Source organism: Schistocerca piceifrons, chromosome 2 (assembly GCF_021461385.2).
Source record: "Schistocerca piceifrons isolate TAMUIC-IGC-003096 chromosome 2, iqSchPice1.1, whole genome shotgun sequence".
NCBI lineage: Eukaryota > Metazoa > Arthropoda > Insecta > Orthoptera > Acrididae > Schistocerca > Schistocerca piceifrons.
Window position 1 is genome coordinate 927,868,783 of NC_060139.1, and position 23,963 is coordinate 927,892,745.

At 40.7% G+C, this 23,963-nt stretch overlaps 1 protein-coding gene across 1 annotated transcript in view; it reads left to right on the top strand.

The window, feature by feature from the left end:
* The window catches only part of LOC124776625, a 323,277-nt gene that overhangs the window by 277,418 nt on the left and 21,896 nt on the right, over positions 1-23,963 (top strand). The window contains exon 12 of the mRNA XM_047251713.1: positions 9,436-9,507. Coding sequence (XP_047107669.1) covers positions 9,436-9,447 — 12 coding nt within the window. The 3' untranslated portion in view covers positions 9,448-9,507. The remainder of the gene's footprint in view (positions 1-9,435; positions 9,508-23,963) is intronic.

Here is a 23,963-nt window from a genome sequence, read left to right on the forward strand (position 1 = left end):
TGAAGCACATCTGCACCAGTTCCTATCAGTTGTGAAAAATATAATCTATCTTTGCTGTTCATTTTGAACCTCGTTTTTTTTTTTTTTTTTTTTTTTTTCCCCTCCACTGAATTGTATTTTCAGATTAATTCCTGGGGCACTGTACAGTAAATAAATGATTTCTGAATGCCTAATTCATTGTATAATGTTCAGCAGATATTAAATGTCTATCTCGAACAGCTATCTCAGTGCAAGGATAGTGCAACCATTTTTTATTTCTTGAAGAATATTTATTGATATTTGTAATGAAAAGTAAAGTAGTGGTTGTTTAAATAGCGTAATGGATAATTCTGGTGTAATGTAAATAATTTAGAAGTAAAGGTAACAACTCATCAACTAATAGAGGTGTTGATTTGCTGAAACAGAAGGAAAGGTGGGGAATGGAAGGAAGGGTTGGGGAAGGTGGGCTGATGGCTGAGATAGAGAGGCAGCAGGTGGTGCAATGATGCCTCTGAAGTGCTTAGACAGCAGCTATCCTTGTAACAGTTCCTTTGAGCTTGTAATCCTCCTGTCCTCAATCTTTGCTAGCCCCCTACCCCAAACCCACCCCATTGCCCTAACTTCACTGATCCTGTACTCACAGTCTCTCCTTCCACTGTTTTGCCTCCCCCTCCAAATCATTGTCATTATGCACTGCAGTGGCTCGCCAGCTACAGTCCCTATGTTGAGTTCGTATCTCACGCATCTGCTGCTACTGCCTTCTAGCCATCAGCCATCCTTCTTCAACCCTCCCAACCATTTCCTGCCTCCTCTTGCCTGTCATCCACTCCACTGAACATAACGCCTCAACACAGCTGAACAACATAATTGCAGTTCTGGCACAGTGTATTCAGCTAACACATTGTAACCATACAACTGAGCATATACATGTGTGTGCATGCATATACTAGCCAAAAAAGAATGTTTCTGAAAGCCAGTAAAGTTTTCCATCTTGTTTACCATATTAACCATAATCTAAACCACACTTTCTTCAGGATTCAAAAAAACACCTGTGGGTTAGAACTGAGTGCAAAGCAAATGAAAATTCTGAAAAAAGGTGCTAGGAGCCATCGTTACTAACTTTTGCCTTTGAATATTTGCAGAACTACACAGACATGCTTTGCAGGCAGAGGGATAAACACTGGCATGAAAACTTCGGCAGATGAGTCTACTTTTCTTCAAATTTCAACCATTGAATTTTAATATATCATCCAATGAAGGAAATAGAATTTCAGTATTGCTCATCTTTGAAAGTGGCAGCCTTTCAAATATTCGTAGCAACAATAATAACATTCTTTACACCAATACCACAATGCTAATGCCTGTGAATTCTGAAATTTTAAAAATTAAGGCACATGAAATTGCTTGAGTGGAAAATATCGAAGATTTTAAGGTGACTACAACTGGATTGGTCTTTTTATGAAGTGCTGTGGTTTTTTACTTCAGAGGTGAACTTCAATTGCACAGAGGCTGCTGAAAAATTATGACAAAAATCTTGTGGAATTTCAGTGCATCATAATTAGGTGGTGCACTGAAAACCAGTACCTTCTTGGACAGTCTGGAAACGCTGACCAAACTCCTGTATATGTTGACATGCTGTCAAATTACACAGTTTATGCCAGAGAAAATAAATATACAAGTATCTTTATATCAAGAGTGAAAAACAGCAGATGTCTGTCATGGCTTTCTCAGTAGATGGACATAAATTACCCCCATTCGTAGTTGTCAAGTGAAAGACTAGTGGTGACAGCAGAGATCATGCATTCAGCAGCCTGATTAGCTGATTAACAAGTTACATTAAAGAAGTTCACGCACTCACCACCTGGGGTGCTGATGTGCACTCTTATTCCATGCCTAAGAAGAGACACTATTGAACGTTTTAGTTATCAATATTGTTATTCTGTTGTTACCTGTCATAGTGACAAGTTTACTTATCCCTTTTCATTTCCAATAAATGTTTCTGTTCTCAACATACATGACTTTCCTTTATATAGTTGAGAGTTTCTTAAACCTGGAAGAAAGAATAAAGCTTGCATTCACCACATGCTGTACACCCATGTATCGCACACAATTTAGTGGCTGTCTCCTACCCTATAACATAAGCTTCAGTGGTGACCCCAACATGATAGTGGCTCAGACAAACAGTTCACAATGTGAAAGCATTGATTTGCAGTAATAAAATGCGGAATAAAGAAATGCATAACACATCAAGACTGGCTGTATGACTTGCACCATTTTGGGCTACCAATCTGGCTCTCTGGTTTGCGCAAGTGGAAGCAATTTTTTTTTATGTTCAGGCATAAATTTGGTCTGGTGGTAAGTCAACTTTATGAAAGATTCACAGCAGAAGTACAAGACGTAATAACAGCACCAATGGAAGTGGACGCATATTATAAACTGAAGTCAGAACTAATAAGCTGGGTGTCTTCCTCTCCAGAGGAGAGAGTATGACAGGTACTCACACAAGATGATGTCAGTGACAAGAAACCCTCACAATATTTACATCACTTAAGAACCAAAATGGACACTCACAGCTTGCCAAATTCACCACTACGTAGAATATTGAGCAGTGGGCTGCCAGCAAAAGTGATAGCTTTAATTGCTCTCAAACCAAGATGTCCTCTAACAAAATGGCCATGCTGGCTGACAGGAAACAAGATGCTGTGTGTCCACTTCTGGATCTGATGCTGTCATTATGTGCTATTGCTCCACAACAGAAACAAAACCTGACTGAAAAGTTTAAAAAAAAATAATAATAATATTCCACTGGAGCAACAATTAAACAGTGGCATGATTAGCAAAATTGACACTGTCTAAACTCCTCACTGATCATGGTACTAAAAGTAATCACTGACAGTGAACGCATATGTTGGCCCCTCTTCTCACCTGTATCTCACCAACTGTAAGTCAGGAAGCAAATTCTTGATAGATACCAGCTCAGATTTAAGGATTCTGCCACAGAAAAAAGAACATTAATATTGCCCGATGACCACCTCAAGCTGACAGAGGCCAATAATTCTGATATTTGAACATAAAGTACACAGCTTATGGAACTAGATCTGGGGAAATTAGTTGTCACTGACATAACAGAACCAATCATCAGAGCAGACCTACACACCCACTACTACCTGCTGCCCGACGTCGCCGACGCCTGCCTGTAGATGCAGTCACTGGACTGTCAGTGACCTGATATCAATGCCACCCGGCCAACTGCAATGTCAAGCTTGTCCAGATGGTGGCAGGAGAGTTCACCGAGCTACTGTACCAGTTCCTGACAGTTACCAGGCCTCCCGGGGCTCTGCAGCAGGTATGCAACAATACTACTCATTGCATTAACACCAATACAGGTCACCTCAGTTCATGTAGGCCCAGTCGGTTGGCCTCAACCAGGTATGCCATAGTGAAGGCTGAGTTTGATGGTATGCTGGCAGAAGGGATAATATGTCCATCTAGTGGTACACGGTCAAGTCCGCTGCACCTGGTCCCCAAAATGAACGGTGCATGGCGGCCATGCAGGGACGATGGCACTTTGAATGCTGGGTCCATTCCAAATCATTAACCAGTGCCACACTTAAAAGATTACAACCGTTCACTGGGTGGGATATGTGTTCAGTGTCCTTGACTATGCTAAAGCATACACAAAGATTCCTGTGTCCGAAAAAGACATTCCCAAGACAGCAATAATTACAACTTTTGTTTTATTTGAGAGCCTGTTTATGACCTTTGGTGTCAGGGACGTGGCACAAATCTGGCAGAAATTCATCAATTCTGTACTACGAGGCCTGCCTCATTGTTTTGCTTACCTTGATGATGTTCTCATCTTCTCAGAAACGCCAGAATTACACAAGCAGCACCTTACTCAGGTTTTTGAATATCTCACTACTTACAGCATCATACTAAATGTGTTAAAGTGTGTATTTAGTCAACCAGAGATGTCTTTCTTGGGACATTGCATTTCATCAGAAGGCTTGTGCCCACTACCAGAGAAAGTCAAGGTCATATTAAACAACTGGCTACAGCAAAAGAGTTGAGCAGATTCCTTGGCATGCTCAACTTTTACCAATGCCATCTGCCACATGCTGATGAAGTGCAAGAACCACTCACATCTGCGTTGTCTGGTCCCAAGGCAGAGAGCAAAGCATTACTGCAATTGACCCCAGCAATGAAGGACACGCTTGAGGCAGCCAAGAAGACTCTTGCTGACACTGCACTCCTTACACACTCTACCACAGATGCACCCCTGACATTAGTTGTAGACAACTGTCAAACAGCAATTAGAGTTGCACTTCAGCAGCATGTTGCTGACACATGACAACCTCTTGCCTTCTTTGCACATAAATTGTTGCCAGCACTGCACAGACTTAGTGGATACTATCGTAAGATGTTAGCTATGTATGCAGCAGTAAAGTACTTCTGCACCCAACTGAAAGCAAGAACCTTTACCATATATACCGATGACAAGGTTCTCACAAAGGCATTCCAGCAAAATGATGACAAATGTTTGCCAAGGCAATTTAGGCAGCTGGAATAAGTAGCACAATTCTTGACCAACATGCAGCACATCTCAGGCCTCAAGAACATAGTGGCTGACTGCTCATGTCAGGTTAGTGCAATCATGGAGACTGTCAAACTTTCATACCTATGTGATGTGCAGCACACCAGTCAAGACCTCTGCAACCTTCTGCGCGATACACTGACTGGCCTACAGCTCAAACTTGTCAACATACCTGAAGCAAACACACAACTCTATTGCAAAATTTCCATAAGAAGAAACTGCCCACATGAGCCAGTGGGACTATGCAAGTTGATTATCCATGGTCTACACATATGCCACCCAGGCATCAGAGCATCGGTGAAACTTGTCATCTCCCATTACCTTCCACCACGTATGCAAAACGACTGTCAACAGTGGTCGCACTCTTGCATGACACGCCAACCAAGTAAGATTACATGACACGTGCATGCACCCGTTATCAACTTTCCGGAGGTCACTGAGAGATTTGCTCACATTCACCTAAACATTGTAGGACCCAGCCATCATCAGAAGGACAGTGATACCTATTAACAATTATCAACAGATTCACATGTTGGCCTGAAGCAATCCCATTAGGCAATACCTCTGCTAAGACACTGGAAACAGCATTTATTGTGCAATGTGTCACGCAGTTTGGTTGTCTGTTACATATAATAACTGATAGAGGGTGCCAGTTTCAATCTGAACTTTTTGTGCAGACAGGCAAATTATGTGGTGTAACACAACATCTGACCACAAGCTACCAAATAGCCACCAATGGAATGGAGGAGCACTGGCACCGCTCCTTGAAAGCAGTGCTCATGCGCTGCAATACAAATTCGACAAGTCTTATCCCTGATACTTCTCGGCCTATGAACAATACACAAGCCAGACCCAGACCTTGATGCATCACCAGCAGGCCCCACTTATGGAGAGACTTATGGAGAGACACTTCATCTACCAGGGGAAACTGTTGAGTCAAGAGCGTCATTGGGAGACCTTTTATATCAACCCTAATTAATAACTCCACTCAGAAAATACATTGCCAAAATGCAACCTCAACCATCATCACAACGTGGTTCACATCCTTCATTTGTGCATAGAGAGTTAACAAAGAGCACTCATGTCATGCTTTGATGATATACCGGATGTCATCAATGGACATCCTGCTGAAAGACAAACGCAGTACCCTCTTCATCGATTGTGTCAAGCATGTGTTTGTGTTTCATGACTCTTTTGATGCACCTCTGCCTTCCACAACCAGTCAACTGCCTTTCTTGCCTTCTACAATCAAACCACCATATGATGAAACTGTGGTACCTCAGCTGCCATACCAAACGCGTTCAGGCTGGCATGTCCATTTTCCATCAAGATTTCTCAATGCATCAGGACTGACAGAAGTACACAACAATCCACTTCTCCATGGAGGGCTGATGTGGTAATGATGGAGATCACGTGTTCCACAGCATGATCAGCTGATCACCAAGTTAAAGAAGTTCCTGCGCTCGCCGCCTGGAGCATTGACGTACACACTTATTCCGTGCCTAAGAAGAGACACTACTGAACTATGTGGTTTTAGTTTTTAATATTATTATTCTATTGTTACCTGTCGTAGTGACAAGGTTACTTATCCTTTTCATTTCCAATAAATGTTCGAGTTCTCAAGGTAGACAACTTTCCTTTATGTAGTTGAGAGTAGGGAGTTTTTTAAGGTGGAAGAAAGAATAATCCTCACATTTGCCACTTGCTGTGTGCCCACATATCACATGCAATTTAGTGGCTATCTTATAGTCCTATAAGATAAGCTTAAGACTTTACTGAAATCAGTTGGGTTTCTAAAATCTAATTATACGATCAAATGAAAGTGGGTGTTTTTCAGAGGACACAGTGCTGTAAAGGATTATGTTTGTACGGAATCATTGTCCTGGTGCAATTGCTGGTTTACACAGTCAGCTGGTATTAGATGCATACGCAGGCCATACAACACCTGCAGTAAAATGAAATTTATTAGAAAGCAAAATAGACTTGGGAGTAATTCCAGGTGGGATGATGCCAGTTCTGCAATCACTTGATGTCTGTTTGAATAAACAATTTAAGGACAAGCTTAAACGCATGTTCACTGACTGCCTTTCTAAAAATGACAGAGAACTGACACCAGCAGGACATGTAAAATGTGGGAGTTTATCGCAAGTGTGCCAATTGATTGATGATGCATGTAAGTGTGTTACAAATCGGACTTTGCAACAGGCATTTAAAAAAAGTTCAATACTGAATGTACTAGACATTATGAAGGATGATTATCTAAATGAAGAACAGTACAACCAGGAATCAATTGACAGTGATTCAGAATTATCTAATTGATAATTTAAACATTTCATAATTTTGTACTATAAATCTAATGAAATTTTGTTTTATATGTCCGCTTTCGATTTCTAAGTTATTTTCATTCTTATTTTGTAAGCATTGTTAGCGATACATTTGAAGTCTACTACAAAAAGCCAATTGAAAAGACTGTGTGTACATCTTGAATGTTCTCATACCAATGAGAAGAGATTGCTCCTATGAACACAGTACACTCATCATCATAAGAATAATGTGATTGTAAACATCATGCCATGTATTCCTCCTTGTTAGTTGTTACCTCATTTACATCCTGTCCATCTAACAGTCTCCATTGAGATAACAGCAAACACAAAAGAATATATAAATCGTATTATGTTTACATTAATATTATTCTTTTGCGGAATAGTGATACAGTCAGAAATGAGGCATGGCAACTGGCTTTGAGTATTGATTTTTAAATCTTTTACAACTAAAAATACTTTGCAGACAAATTATGAGGTTTTAAATGTTTGAAAGAGTAAATTACTAACCTTGCTTAAGCAACTGCTATGCTTAAAACTCGAACCCAACTACTGCAGATGTATCTTTATCCATTCTATCTAATTTGTATCTTAGGTCAGAAAGAACCAACTTCATTTCAGTTTTGAAGTGTGGCCTATAATTTGTTTCCCCCTTGATTTTAGAGTACCATTTTTTGGCTGCAGCTTGGATTCGGATACCTTTTTTTCCTGAATTTTGAGTCTCATTTTTCGGATGCAGTTTACATTCAAGTGTGGCTTAGATTCAGATAAATGTGGTACATACCTTTTGATAAATCAATACTTCTACTATTCAGTTACTTGTTACTTTTACAATGAAATTATTTGTAAACTGGGGGTTTGGTTGTTCAACTTTTTTCCTCATTCCCATTAGTTGCTCTTCAGATTGATATTCCGAACTTTTAATTTCATGCTGAAAATGACTTGGTTGGAAGAAAAGACAAGGAAAGTTAGCAGTTAGTCCTATCAGTTATGAGATCATAAGAGACAGAACAAAATCTGAGACTGAATACAGATGAGGAAGGGAACTGTAAATGTCCTTTTCAAAAGAAACATCCTGGCATTAATCTTACTTGATGCAAGGAAACTAGTGAATATTCTGTTATGTGCTGTATCACCAGTTCTTTTTACCCAAAAGTATAAGATCACACTGCCTGCTTCAAAAGTGTACTATCTGATCAAATGTATCCAGACAACCTTCTATAATTGAGAATTGAGCTAGATATCACAAGAGATACACCTGTCAGCTCAAAAGGTGGCAGGGAGTATTGTGCCGGCAGTAGAGAAGCAGTAATTGTGGAATGGGTCATACAGGTGAGCTCAGTGACACTGAATGTAGGATGTATCTGAGTAACAAATCTGTCAGGGACATTTCAACCCTTCTAAAGCTGCTTAAGTCAACTGTCAGTGATATGATTGTGAAGTGGACAGCCAAACAAAGATGAGGCAGACCTGATGCATTGAGAGACAAGGATCACCAAGCAATGTGGAAAGTGGACCTAAAAATCACACAAAATCAGTGGAAGGAATCACTCATGAGTTCCATAGTACTGCCAGCAATCCAGTTAGCTCTATGTCTGTGCATAGTGAATTAAAAAGAATAGGTTACAATGGCTGAGCAGCTCCTCACAAAGCAATCCCAAGACACATTTAAAGTGGTATAAAGAGCAATGCCACTGGACAGTGGATGGCTGGAAACAGGTGATTTGAAGTGATGAATCACACTACACCCTATGGCAATTCGATGGAACAGTTTGGGTTTGGTGAATGCTTGGAGAACATGTTACCTGTTGCAATGCCAACAATGAAATATGTAAGAGGTGGTGTTACAGTATGGAGGTGTTTTTCATGGTTTTTTAACTTTAAAATTACACTTAAGAAAATTGCAAGTGCGGAAGGATATGAAAACATTTTTCAGCACTGTGTACCGTAGAGGAACAGTTCAGAAGCTATGATTGTTTGTATCAGCATGATGATGGTCTATGTCATGAGGCAGCATCTGTGAGGCCATGGTTTGTGGACAACAACATTCCTGAAATGGACTGGTCTGCCCAGAGTTCTTCCTGAACTCAATGGCATACCTTTAGGGTGAGTTAGAATGCTGACTTCACTCCAGACCCCAGTGTCCAATATTGCTACCTTCTCTGGTTATGGCTCTTAAGGAAGTATGGGCTCAGGCTTTCATAAAGGTAAAGGATGGACAATTCTCATATTAATGTCTATTAATAGGTGTCTGGATACTTTTGATCAGATAGTGCATAGTAAACTATAGCAAAATGAATGTATATGTATATGTGGGAAGGGGGGGGGGGGAGGTGTTATATTCTACAGCTTACAGAAAGAAAGACCTCTCCTACATCAACAATCACTACTGCATGACTTCATCTACTGCAACCCTGGCTATAATTCACATGAAGGAGCTCCTAAAAATTGGCTATTTTCCTGCACATATACAAGTAGCAAGTTACATTTACATATTTGTTCCTAATTATGTAAGCTATTTCAAATATTTTGTTTCCTTAGTTAACAGGATGAAAATCTACAATGAAAAGGAGGTGTGGGAAGATGCAGCCACTTCGTTGTTGTTTGCAGAAAGTAAGTGAGGTTTCTTATATTATCAAGTTTTCTTATGCATCTAATCATTAATCTGCATTTGTCTCTGCCACAAAACTCAGAATTCTCTATTCATAGATTCATAGCAGAAATTACATTATTTTAAATTAATTGTTCCCATATTGTATGAGCTGTGCCTGTGACCCTCTCATTGTATTTGGTAAAAACCTGTGGTTTACAAATGATATTTTGATAGGTATGTCACATCAATACAAGAATGGTTTTAAAAAGTTTGTAAAAAACAATCAGAAAAAATCTTCATTATAACTTTTCTGTCCTGGAGCATTGTTATCAAAGCACCCGCTAATTTAGTTAGAGGAGACACTAGATATCAGTTCAGTAAGCAATGTAATTGGATACTGGCTGTGCTATATAAAATCTGTTTGACAATCTGGCATAATAAGAGAAGCAAAAGTACTACTTTGCACCTTTGGATTTGGCAGTTAAAGAATTTGTATATTTTCAAAGGTTCCATAAATCTTTTTGTTATCGAGGTACCATTGTTAAAGACAAAGCTTTCAAATCCAGGGTATGGCTATGGGCACCAGCATGGCACCATTCTATGCCAACCTTGGCACCATTCTATGCCAACCTATTCATGGGCTATTTAGAGGAATCCTTTCTGAACACCCAGAATTCTAAATCCCTCACCTGGTTCAAATGCATTGATAAAATCTTTGCAATCTGGATTGAGGGTGAGGACATCCTATCCACATTCCTCCAGAACCTCAAAAACTTCTCCCCCATTTGCTTCACCTGGTCCTACGCAACCCAAGAAGCCACCTACCTACCTACCTACCTAGATGTTGACCTACCTACCTAGATGTTGACCTCCACCTCAAAGATGGCTACATCAGAACCTCCACCCATATCAAACCACCAGCAATACCTCCACTTTGACAGTTGCCCCCCCCCCCCCCCCCCATTCCATACCAAGAAGTCTCTTCCATACAGCCTAGCCACTCACAGTCATCGCATCTGCAGTGATGAACAGTCCCTCTCGAAATATACTGAGGGTCCCTCTGAAGCATTCAAAGACTGTAATTACCCTCTCAACCTTGTACAAAAATGAAATCTCCGACATCTTATCTTTCCAGTCTCCCACCATCTCCCAAAGTCCCACTGTCCAGCAGCAGAGGAGTATTTCCCTCATTACTCAGTACCACCCAGGACTGGAGCAACTGAGTTACATTCTCTGCCAGTGTTTCAACTACCTCTTGTCACATCCTGAAATGAGAAATGTCCTGCCCACTATCCTTCCCACTCCTCCCACAGTGGTATTCCTCTGTCCACTGAACCTACACAATGTACTCATCCATCCCTACACAGCCCCTTCTTCAATCCTTTGTCTCATGGCTTGTACCCCTGTAATACACCTAGATTCAAGACGTGTCTCATACATACTCCCATCACCACCACCACCACCACCACCATCTACTCCAGTCCGGTCACTAACATCACCTACCTATCAAAGGAAGAGCTACCTGTGAAACCAATCATGTGATCTACAAGCTAAGCTGCAACCACTGTGCTTCATTCTATGTGGGTATGACAACCAACAAGCTGTCTGTCCACAGTGACAAACTGTGGCCAAGAAACAAGTAGACCTCTCTGTTGCTGCTGCCAAACATGGCAGCCTTCATTTCAATGACTGCTTCACAGCCTGTACCATATAGGTTAGTTCCTTTCCACCAGCACCAGCTTTTCTGAACTGTGTTGGTGGCAACTTTCCCTGAATATATCCTAAGTTACCATAAACCTCAGCCTCAACTGTCATTGTCTTCACCCATCCAGCCCCTTCCCTGTTCCCATTGCAGTGCTACACAGCCCTCTATTCCATCATCACACCCAGTATTTTTTACTTCCGTCCTTTTCTGCTGCCCCCCTCAACCCCCCTCCTCACCTCTCACCTGTCCTCCATCTAACCTGCAGCACTTCACTGTTTGCCATCCCTACCCTACTATCCCTCCCCTTCCCCACCCCAGCCTCCTCCTTACCTCCACCTACTTGCCGCTCCTATCATGCACTGGTGCTGCTGCTCACAGTGTGACCTCAGTTGCCCGAGACTACAGTCATGTGTGTGTGAATTGCTTTTGCATGCGTGGGTGCATATGTGTGTGTGTGTGTGTGTGTGTGTGTTCAAATGGCTCTGAGCACTATGGGACTTAACATCTGTGGTCATCAGTCCCCTAGAACTTAGAACTACTTAAACCTAACTAACCTAAGGACATCACACACATCCATGCCCGAGGCAGGATTCGAACCTGCGACCGTAGCAGTCGCGCGGTTCCAGACTGAGCGCCTTAACCGCGAGACCACCATGGCCGGCGTGTGTGTGTGTGTGTGTGTGTGTGTGTGTGTGTGTGTGTGTGTCTGTTGTCTACTTTTGATGAAGACCTTACTGGCCAAAGTTTATTTGTGACAGTCTTTTTGTTGTGTCTATCTGCGACTCAGCATCTTCGCTATATGGTGAGTAGCAACTTTCCTTTTCATAATATTGCTGCACTCCATCCTGGATTTTCCATTGTTTGATTTTGCCTCATGGCGTTTCTTTGATCTTAACCCAGTGCTGCTTTTTTTTTTTTTTTTTTTTTTTTTTTTGTACGATTTTCTAATGCATCACTACACTCAATGTGCAACCTTCTTTCTCTACTTTCCTGCATTTCTCTTCTCACCTTATAAACCACACTGCACACTCTAGATATGATCCACACTGTATCAACTGGCTCAGCTGCGCACAACAGATGGCTACAAGACCATACCGTTTGTTGGTGCACCATCTTATGACCCACATATCATTAATTGTATACCTTCAAATTGATTACTCTCCCTGTGTCACTCTTCCATATTTTCATGTGTTATTTCCCACACCTTTCCAGTGTCACATGATCTTATATCTCATCCTACAAACCACTCCCTAACCCCCACTCTTCCTTGATTCTATCCTAGTTTGCACCCACTAATTTCACTTCATCCACTCACATCTGCTGTCCCCCTTCTCCATACTTATCCATCCTCAGACCTGCTACCCGCAGTAAAATATATACATATCTTTTATTATTATTTATATCTTTTCTTTGATCTTGTTGTGATTTGATGCCAGTTTTAGTGAGTTTTTGCCATTCAGATTTCATCTTGTTTTTGCCATTCAGATTTCATCTTGTTTCCCCCTTTTGCATCCATTTCAACCCTCTCATGATTTTTCACATGTATTTGGATGTATTTTTGTGATTTTTTTTGGACGTAATTCTACATTGTTTATATATTTTTTCCACCAGCATGGATCCTTGCTTCTTCCATCTGTGTTAATACAGAAAAGTTTTCTTATCACTAGCTAGACCCCAGTCTCACATACTGTCCCTGCATCCTTGCTGGGCTCATGGAATCCCCCAAATTAGTCGTCTCCTGCTGACACCCCTCCTTCCCCAATGACCACCCGTTCAGATTCCACCAATCCTCAGTCCTCACCAACATAGTCCTGCAAAACCACATCAACCAAGCTGAAACCTCCTTGCAGTACCCTCTCTTCATCCATAAATTTCTGGAACCCATAACACATATTGAAACTCTTGCCCTCGAGGAACTAGAGCAATGTGCACAACGTCACCTCAACAAGCTCTCCACCCTGCTCAGTTCCTACTCCTGCCTTGGAGTGCCACTGTCTACGACCTCTACCACAACCTCCAAACCTCAAACCTCCCCCATGCCCCCCCCCCCCCCCCCTCCCCTGGCAGACAAACCTTGTCTCGCACACCTATTACACTTACCCCACTCTCCAAAACTCACTCCCATCACCACACCAAATCCGGAACCTAAACAGACCCATAACACAGTCATGAACCTTTCTTCCAGAATCCTTAGCCCCACAGAAATATCAGTCCTTTCCAAAGGCCTCACCGCCTCAATCCCAAATTCAATCTTGCAGGACTTGTTAAAGACCTTCTCTCCTTCTCCTGGTCCCTACGGTGGAAAAACTTTTTCACCACCACCACTATCAATCAGACACAACCAAAGGCCAATGTTGAAGCCTGCCTAACTCAGTTCACTTCTCCATCCAACCCTGAGCCACCACCACTGCCCCCGAATCACCCCATGTTAACTTTTCAGAATTTTTTATCCTCAAATCTTGCCTCACCATCATTCCCCAAATCCCTCAACATGCAAAATAACCTTACATCCACAGAAAGAACCGCAGTCCACCATCTAAAAACTGATCCCAACCTTATAATCCATCTGTGGACCCACCAGCTTTCAGATACTTCCACCTACAAACCTTGCCACAGTGACCCCATTCCAGAAATCCTGCAGGACCTCCAGTCACTCCTCAAATCCTTAGGCCCAACCCAGAACCTCTCTCCAAAGTCCATCTCTTTGCTCGCCCCTACCACTCCCCACATTCCTACCTTCTGCATGCTTCCTAAAGTCCATAAACCCATCCACCTAGGACACCCCACTGTGGCCAGTTACTGTGCCCACACTGACAGAATGTCTGCTCTCACAGACCAACACCTTCAACCTATTCCCCGGAACCTACCCTTCTATATAAAAGATACCAACCATTTCCTCCTCCGGCTCTCCACAATTCCTGTCCCTTTACCGTACGTTGTCCTGCACATCACTATCGATGTGACCTCCCTTCACATTAACATCCCTAATGCCCATGGCCTTATCACTATTGAATACTACCTTTCCCAATTCTCAACAGATTCCAAACCAACAACCTCCTTGCTGGTCACCATGATCAATTATATCCTCACCCACAATTACTCCTCCTTTGAAGGCATTACCTACAAAAAAAATCTGGGACATGGCTATGGGCACCAGCTTGGCAACATCCTATACCAACCTGTTCATGGACCATCTAGAGGAATCCTTCCTAAACACCCAGAATTCTAAATCCCTCACCTGGTTCAGATTCACTGACAAAATCTTTGCAGTCTGGATTGAGGGTGAGGACACCCTATCCACATTCCTCCATAACCTCAACAACTCCTCCCCCATTTGCTTCACCTGGTCCTTCTCAACCCAGCAAGCCACCTACCTAGATGTTGACCTCCACCTCGAAGAAGGCTACATCAGAACCTCCACCCATATCAAACCTACTAACCACCAGCAATACCTCCAGTTGACAGCTGCCCCCCATTCCATACCAAGAAGTCCCTTCCATACAGCCTAGCCACCTACGGTCGTCGCATGTGCAGTGATCAGCGGTCCCTCTTGAAATATACTGAGGGTTCCACTGAAGCCTTCACAGACTGTAATTGTCCTCCCAACCTTGTACAAAATTAAATCTCCCATGTCTTATCTTGCCAGTCTCCCACCATCTCCCAAAGTCCCACCAACCAGCCACAGAGGAGCACTTCCCTTGTAACTCAGTATCACCCTGGACTGGAGCAACTGAATTACATTCTCTGCTAGGATTTCAACTACCTCTTGTTGACCCCCCAAAATGAGAAATGTCCTGCCCACTATCTTTCCCACCCCTCCCACAGTGGTATTCCGCCGTCTGCTAAACCTACACAATATACTTATCCATCCCTACACAACACCTGATCCCAAACGCTTGCCTCATGGCTCATACCCCAGTAATAGACCTAGATGCAAGACCTGTCCCCATTCTTTCACCACTGCTTACTCCAGTTCAGTCACAAACATCGCCTATCCCATGAAAGGAAGGCTACCTGTGAAACCAGTCATGTGATCTACCAGCTAAGCTGCAACCACTGCACCGGCCGGGATGGCCGAGCAGTTGTAGACACTACAGTCTGGAACCACGCGACCCCTATGGTCGCAGGATCGAATCCTGCCTCGGGCATGGATGTGTGTGATGTCCTTAGGTTAGTTAGGTTTGAGTAGTTCTAAGTTCTAGGGGACTGATGACCTTAGAAGTTAAGTTTTTGCAACCACTGCACTGCATTCTATGTGGGCATGAAAACCAACAAGCTGTCTGTCCGTATGAATGGCCACTGACAAACCGTGGCCAAGAAACAAGTGGACTACCCTGTTGCTGAGCATGCTGCCAAACATGACTGACTGCTTCACAGCCTGTGCCACATGGATCCTTCCCACCAACACCAGCTTTTCTGAATTGCGCAGGTGGGAACTTTCCTTGCAATATATCCTACGTTCCCATAAACCTCCGCCTCAACCGTCATTAGTCATTGTCTTCACCCATCCAGCCCGTTCCCTGTCCCCATTCCAGCACTACACAGTCCTCTATTCCACCACCACACCCGGTCTTTTTATCTCTCTCCTTTTCTGCTGCCCCCCACCCCCTCCCCAACTCTCACCTGTCTTCTGTCTAACCTGCAGCACTTCACTGTCTGCCACCCCTACCCTACTATCCCTCCCCTGCCCCCACCCCAGCCTCCTCCTTACCACCACTCAGTTGCCACTTCCATCATGCACTGGTGCTGCTGCTCACAGTGTGGCCTCAGTTGCCCGAGACTACAGTCTTGTGTGTGTGAGCTGCATTTGTGTGTGTGTGTGTGTGTGTGTGTGTAGCCTATTTTTGATGAATGCCTTACTGGCTGAAAGGTTTATTTGTGACAGTCTTTTTGTTGTGCCTATCTGCGACTCAGCATCTTCGCCATATGGCAAGTAACAATTTTCCTTTTCATAATATTGTTACAGTCCATCCTGGATTTTCCATTGTTTGATTTTTGTTAGATATGATTTCAATTTATTTTTGAAACTATTACTGATGTCCATCTGACTTTTATTTCACCTGGTAATTTATCAAAAAGTTTTACAGCAGCATATTTTACCCCTTTCTGTGTCAAAGATAGGTTAAGTAGTGGATAGTGTAAGTCTTTCTTTCTTCTGGTAGTATAATCATGAATATTTCTGTTGTTTTTAAATTGGTCCATGTTGTTGAGAACAAATTTTGTTACTGAGTAAATGTACTGTGATGCTGTTGTAAGAATTCCTAACCTTCTACAAGATGTGCAGCTATGAGCCCCACACATCATTCTAACCACTTTCTTTCCAGCAGTGAATATTTTTGCCTAAGTGTTGAGTTACCCCAAAATATTACTCTGTATGATGTCAGAGAGTGAACATATGCAAAGTATCTTAGCTTACTAATTTCTGTATCCCCAAAATTGGCAATTATTCTGATTGCTAAAGTTGTTGAACCTACTTACTTTAGGAGACCCAAAATATGAATTTTTCAATTAAGGTTCTCATCTATATTTACATCCAAAAACTTAATATGCTCTACGCTGACCACTGACTTGTGTTGATGTGTTATATTTATTGAAGGAACAGTACTCCTTGCAGCAGGAAACTGGATGTACTGTGTTTTTTCAAAGTTCATAGCAAGTCCATTTGCAATAAACCAATTAAATAACTTTTCCAAAGACATTATTTTTGTATCATTTTCAATTGGAGTTTCTTCTACTGGATTAATAATGATGCTTGTATCATCAGTAAACAGTGTCAGTTTAGCTGATTGTTTCAGATAAGAAGGGAGGTCATTCACATATATCAAGAACAGAAGGGGACCTATGATTTAATCTTGTGGATCACCTAATGTAATTTCACCCCAGTTAGATGAGGTGACAAACTTCCTTAAATCACTTAAACCATATAAAGAAACTTTTTGCTTCCTGTTCTGTAGATATGTCTTAAACCATTCATATACTGTTCCATTTATACACTAGAATTGTAATTTCTGTACAATAATGTCATAGTTCACATGATCAAATACTGGCTAGCACATGCCAGTCTCTTGTGAATGATACCAGTGTTACGTGAACTGCACACACACCTGAAATATTGTTGAATGTTGTTTTGTTCTAGGTCGGCTGCCATGTTGTGCTATGGTGTTCAAACTTCCCATGTGTAGAAACATATAAATACTGAATATGGCTAACAGAGATTGCTTGTCAAACTTAGAGATTGAAGAACACATGAACAATGACTCAGAACTTGACAATCTTTCGGAAGATATCAGCGATTTTTCAGAAGATGACAATGACTCACATGAGCTGGAGAGTGAAACCTATGCAGCTGATAGAAACGATGGTAGTGAGAAGCTAATGCAAAAGTTTCTATTAGTCAGATTTGTCATTCAGTTCAAGAGCCTGCCCTTCATAATGAATGGTGTCATTTTGATACACTCCCTGAATTACCTCTGAAGAAATGAGTGGAATTCAGGTTCCTGTTGATACATTATCAACAGAACTAGACTGTTTGTTGCAATTTTTTGATCACAGAATGTTTCTAAAAGTAAATTCAGAGACAAATATATATGCTACTGATACTATTTCTGAACTTCAACGTCAGAACAGAATCAAACCAAAATCTTTGTGTAAGGAATTGAGAGCAGTGAGGATACATGAAGTATATCAAGTTTTTGCAATCTTTTTGCATATGTGTGTTGTAAGGAAACCTAAACTTACGGATTATTGGTCCGAAGACCCAATGCTTGCTTCATCATTTGTTCCTAAGCTAATGTCATGAAATAGATTTTTTGCCATATTTAGGATGCTGCATGTGAACAATAATGCCCTGTGGATACCTCGACAAGAACCAGGCCATGACCCTCTGCATAAAGTAAGACCTGTCTGGGATGTTTTCACAGAAAGATGCAGCAAAGTCTTATCCATCACGAAATCTGACTGTGGATGAAGCAATATGTCCTTTCCAAGGAAGAATTGGATTCCATGTTCATATGAAAGACAAACCAGAGAAATATGGGATAAAAGGAAATGTTGACAATTCTATCAAATCCCTACTGCTGAGGCTATGTTCCTCTTACTTGGGAAAAGGACATGTGGTATACATGGATAGATTTTATACAAGTCCTGCAGTCCTTGAATAACTGTGGGAAAGAAATACATTGGGAGTTGGAACTGTGACGAAGGACAGGATAGGTTTGCCTAGAGACCTAATAAATAAAAAACTAATGAAAGGAGAAATGACATTTAATTGCAAAAGACACCTTTTCTGCTTCAAATGGAAAGACAAACGTGATGTACTCATGTTGTCAGCATATCATAAGATGACTGCTTTGGATGTCAGCATAAAATCCAAGAGAGGATATGTTGAGATAGTAAATCCAGACATTGTACTAAACTACAATTTGTCTAAAACAGGTGTTGACATAAGAGACCAGCTGATGAGTTACTATCCCTTCCAGCAAAAGACTGTAAAATGGTGCAAAAATATTTTCTTCCATATTTTTGTGAGGGCAGTTATGAATGCCAACATTATTTACAATAACAAACAATGAAAAAAGTGTGCATTACCAGATTTTATCTGTAAATTAGCAAATCAGTTGGTCCAAAAAGGAAGAGTGGAACTAAATAAACAGACACATTTAGCATCTGGAGTTGCAAGTGCAAACAGACTCACAGCGCATCATTTTCCTGAGAAACTGCGACCAACAGGAAAGAAAACAAACCCAGCTAAAAGATGCAAGGTCTTTTGGGAGCAAGGGAAAGCTGCATTAAAGGTAGTGAGGAAAGAGACCAGATATTTCTGTAGGCCAGTAACACAGGCCTTTGTGTTTGACAAGTGTGTTGAAAGATTTCATACCTGAGTGAAGTTCTCTAATTTGTAAAAATGAGAAAAAAAATTTCACAATAAAACACTACACCTATAAGTGAAGCATTTAGTATTCCTGCTGACAAGTGATTTTAAATCAATAGCCTACCACTCCCTACGACTTATAAAAATTTTGTCCACTTCGGGGAAAAATAAAAATGCTGAAAAACAGTATCTTTAGAGTAATATCTACAAATCCCTGTATAATTTATTTGTGCTAAACATACACATATTCATAAAGAGGGAGGATGGAAGGTTAAGCTGATATACTGCCTAAAGAGATAAGTGTATTAGTAAAGTTATTAAAAAATTGTAAATTGTAGCAAAGTTCTTCAGGATCTGGGTATTAACTGGATTTCCAATCTGTTGGGCTCCAGAGTGTTCAGAAATGGTTGTTAAATACATTAGCTATTTCTGTACTGTTGGTTAAGTTGGTCTCATTCTCTTTAATAGTAATACTACCTACCCCAGTGGTTACTTTTCCTGCCACTCTTCTACCAACATTCCATATTGATTTAATTTTATTGCCCATGTTGTTAATTTCATCTCTAACATACATATTTCTTGATTTTCTGACAACTTTTCTCAGTATGTTACAATAATTTTTATGGTGTAAAATTACTTCTAGATCTTTACCAATTCTTGTTGTGTCATACAGTTTTCTTTTTCTTTCCGAAATTACTTTAATACCTGTAGCAATCCAAGGTCTCTTTGAAAAATGTTCAGTGTCAGTTTCAGTTATTGTTTTTGGGCAACAATGTTTAAAAAGGGATATAAATTTATCAAGAAATATGTTGCATTTATCATTATCATTTGGCTCATTATACACATCTCCCCAATTAACATTTCTTAAACTTTCTCTGAAGTGCTCTATAGACACCAGGTTGAGCACTCTTTCACTTTTACTTAATGGTTTCTGAACTGTAAATCCTGCTAGGTTTTGTAAGTTAATCAATTGTGCATCATGGTCTGATAATCCATTTATTGCAGGGAAAGCATGTATTAGATTTACATTCTGTTGCTGTACAAATACATTATCTATTAAAGTGCTACATCTTGAGCTTAATGTGTAGGGAAATTGATCACTGATTCTAAGCTGTATGTCATTAACAACACTTCTAGTTCACTTTTCCCATCAGAATTGCTGAGAAAGTTTACATTGAAATCACTGCAGATTAAAAACTTCTTCTTTTTGTCTGACAGACAGCATAATAGGGAGCGCACTTTTTTCATGAATAGCTCCCAGTCTCCTAATGGGGACCTGTACACTGTTGCTAATATCAACGCTACATTATCCAGCTGTAGTTCACATTCACAAACTTCAAAGTGCTGATAGACACAAAATTTGCTTACAGAAGTAAGCATCGTATTTATACTCTTGTTTTGTGTAAATGGCAACTCCTCCTTTATCTGTGCTTTATCTGAAAGTGTAAGATGCTAAATTATACCCACTTATATTGACACTTTCCATCCCAACAGTTACATGGTGTTGAGACAGACAAAGTATATCAATGTCATTCTTATTTCTGAGATCATCTAAAGACACTAACAGCTCATCTACTTTTTTTTTTTCTCCCCTTACATTTTGATGAAGTAAGTTGATACTACCCTTAGCTCTATCCCTTTTTACTGTACACAAAGCTTCTTTTACTCTATTTTTCTTGATTGTTGTCTGTTTGGACTGTGGCTTGAACCTAAAAAACCTGTCTGCCTGCTCCCATTAACTACAGTGATCATTCCGTGTGTGACTGTGGCCCCCCTTACAGTATCTGTTAATAGAGAAGCTAACTTATCTTTCCCCTTCCTATTTTGGTGCAGGCCCTGTGTAATATGTCCCCATCTACCAGTAGCAACAACTGTAACAACACTTATGTGAGATTTTGCCAGTGTCTGGAGCATCCTGTTCAGCTCAGTGTTAACATGCCTTACAGCGGTGTTTACCCAAGGCCGATCATGGCACTGAAAGAGCTCCACAAATTCCACATTTGTGTGCCCAGTTTCTGCTCCTATTTTATCCAGGTCACTCCTAATACTATATCTTGGATTCATAGCCAGGCTGTTTCCTGTTCCCCCAACTGTAATTACCTGATCTCCCTTCTCTAAGTCCCTGCATAGCTGACCTAAGTTTTCTGTCACCTGTCTAAGGCTACACTTAGTTTCACAAAACCTGTGACCTGGTACCCTAGACCTAATTTCTCCTGAGGCTGCTGGCCTACATCCCTCCCATGACTGCTACCTAGAAGCAGAATTCTTCTTTTCCTATTCTGAAAAATTAGAACACTACGGTATCAGAGGAATTGCAAACAACTGGATTGCTACATTCCTAACCAATCGGATGCAGAGAGTCAGCATGAAATATACTAATAGACAAAGCAACTCAATAACCAAAATACTATCAATTAATAAAACTGTAAAGCAAGGTGTTCCACAGGGCTCAGTATTGGGACCCCTACTTTTCCTCCTGTATATTAATGACTTGAGCCTGAATATTGATGCACACAAAACAATGATATTTGCTGATGACACAACTGTACTCCTCAAAGGGGAGAATACAGAGGCTGTGCAAAAAGCTGTGAACTTGGCTACTGATCAACTCAGCAACTGGGCAAAAATCAACAGATTAACTATCAACACCAAAACGACAGCTTCCATGAACTTCCACACAACACAAAATGCAAATTCCTCTCAGCCATCTGTCACTATAAATAACCAGTCAATAGATACCGACACTGTTTTCAAATTCCTAGGTCTGTGGGTTCAAGTTAACCTGAAATGGAATACACATACAGGAAAGGTAAATGCTAGGATTTGTACTGGCTGTTATGCATTGAGTGTACTGAAAACGTGTGCTAGCCTGAAAACATTAACCAGTGCATACTACGGTTACATACAAGCCCACCTAAAATATGGTGTAATATTCTGGGGAAATGCTCCAACTGCTCTGAGCACATTCAGAATCCAGAAGAGAGCAATGAGGATTGTTACTGGGAGCAAACCCAGAGACTCCTGCAAACCCATCTTCAGAAAGTTGGCAATCCTTACACTGCCTTGCCTCTACATTCTTGAGACTCTAAAATTCTTCAGAAAACACATAGTGCCAACTGACCCCAGAGTCATAAAAAATAATGAAATACATGAACACAACACCAGGAAAAACGCAAACCTGCATGTTATATGTACAAACACTCAACTGTGTAAAAAGGGAGTTTTCCACATGGGCCTCCAACTGTTCAACAATCTCCCCACTAGTATTAAGTCAGTCGAAGACAACATAAAATTTAGCAAAGCCGTGAAGTCATATTTGTTGTGTCACTGTTTTTACTCTGTAAATGAATACTTAGAACAGTAATCTTGCTGTTTGTGTTAAATTGAAAACATTGAGCAATATAATACATTAGGATACTATAGGCTTACATTAATATATGTTAACAATGTTAAATGATATTTTCTGACATCTGCAACACACTGCGTACCATCAGATCACATGGAATAAATAAATAAATAAATAAATTTGATCCTGACATGTCTTTTTACTTTAAGCTAATATTCTGCTTCAATCTACATTCAACATCAGTTTGGTCTACAATAGGATAATACAGTTGTTAAGGAACTCTTATGAATTCCATCTGATTTACTTTCATCTTTAATCTGATGACTGATATGCACATTGGAATGTTCCCCCAATAAAACAGCACTTTCTTGAGTGATGATCATAGGCAAATTTTCCAGTATTGAAGTATAATAATGTCAGTCATGGTTATAACTTTCTACAAATAACCTTTCTGAATTGTAACCAGGGAAGTGTGTACAGCACAGTTTTACATATGCTAAGTAGAGAATCCACCAGCAGTTTCTCAAGACTTCCTATGTGGTGATTAAATCTGGCCAGGCTGAAAGCACCTCACTCTCAGTTTTTCTGTAACTATGAGGCATATTTAGGAAATAAATGTACTATATTTTTATACTTTTTTAAAAAAAAGTGTTTTTATTGTATTACAGGATGTTGCTGATATCCTTGTTGACTATTTTTACACATATTCACTATCCCATTAAATGCATGTGACAAGCTGTCACACAAGCTTCTTTGTGCCCTTCTCAAAAAATTCTCCTGCCAGCTCCTTCCCCCACTTCAGAACCTCTTTTGCATCTGCTCTTCGTTTGCAAATTTAACTACACTCATGTGTCTCATCAGGGAGATGAAAAGATAGTAATCTGAAGGCGCCATCTCAAGTCTCAAGGGGTCGGAAAATCCTAATGAAATGAGTCCAAGAGCACTTCAGTGGCTAAGGCTGTGTGAGGGTGGGCAGTCATGATGCCACAATCATATGCCACTCATCCCCCCCCCCTTTTGTTTTAAAATTCATGTTTTGAGTTTTTTAGGGTCTTACAATATCATTGTGATGATGAAATTCAACCAAAATGATGCCTTTAACAACCCGAAGCACTGAGGCCATGATTTTTTTCCCAAAATTGTGATTTTGAATTTTTTGGCAGATGAGAAATTGGTATGATGCTACTGTGACAACTATTTGTCTGTCTCATTTGTGTAATGAGCCACCCACACATCATCTTGTCACAGCAGATCTCAGAAAACCCTGATGTACCAATTCAGGTTGCTCAAGAAACTCGCAAACACTATTGATGTAATTTTTCTTATATTGTTCTGCCAGCTATTTTGGGACCCATCTTGTCCACAGTTTCTCGTATCACTACATTTCTGTGAGTGTCTCATATAAGAGAGTTCTGGAGAGTTGTGGAAATATCACAGAAATTTCATCCATTGCCCATCAGCAGTCTTCACAAACAGTTTCCTTAATTTTTTGCTCCAATTCATTGGGCAAAATGGAAGATCTTCCACTCTTCTGTTAGTCATGAACACCTGTTTT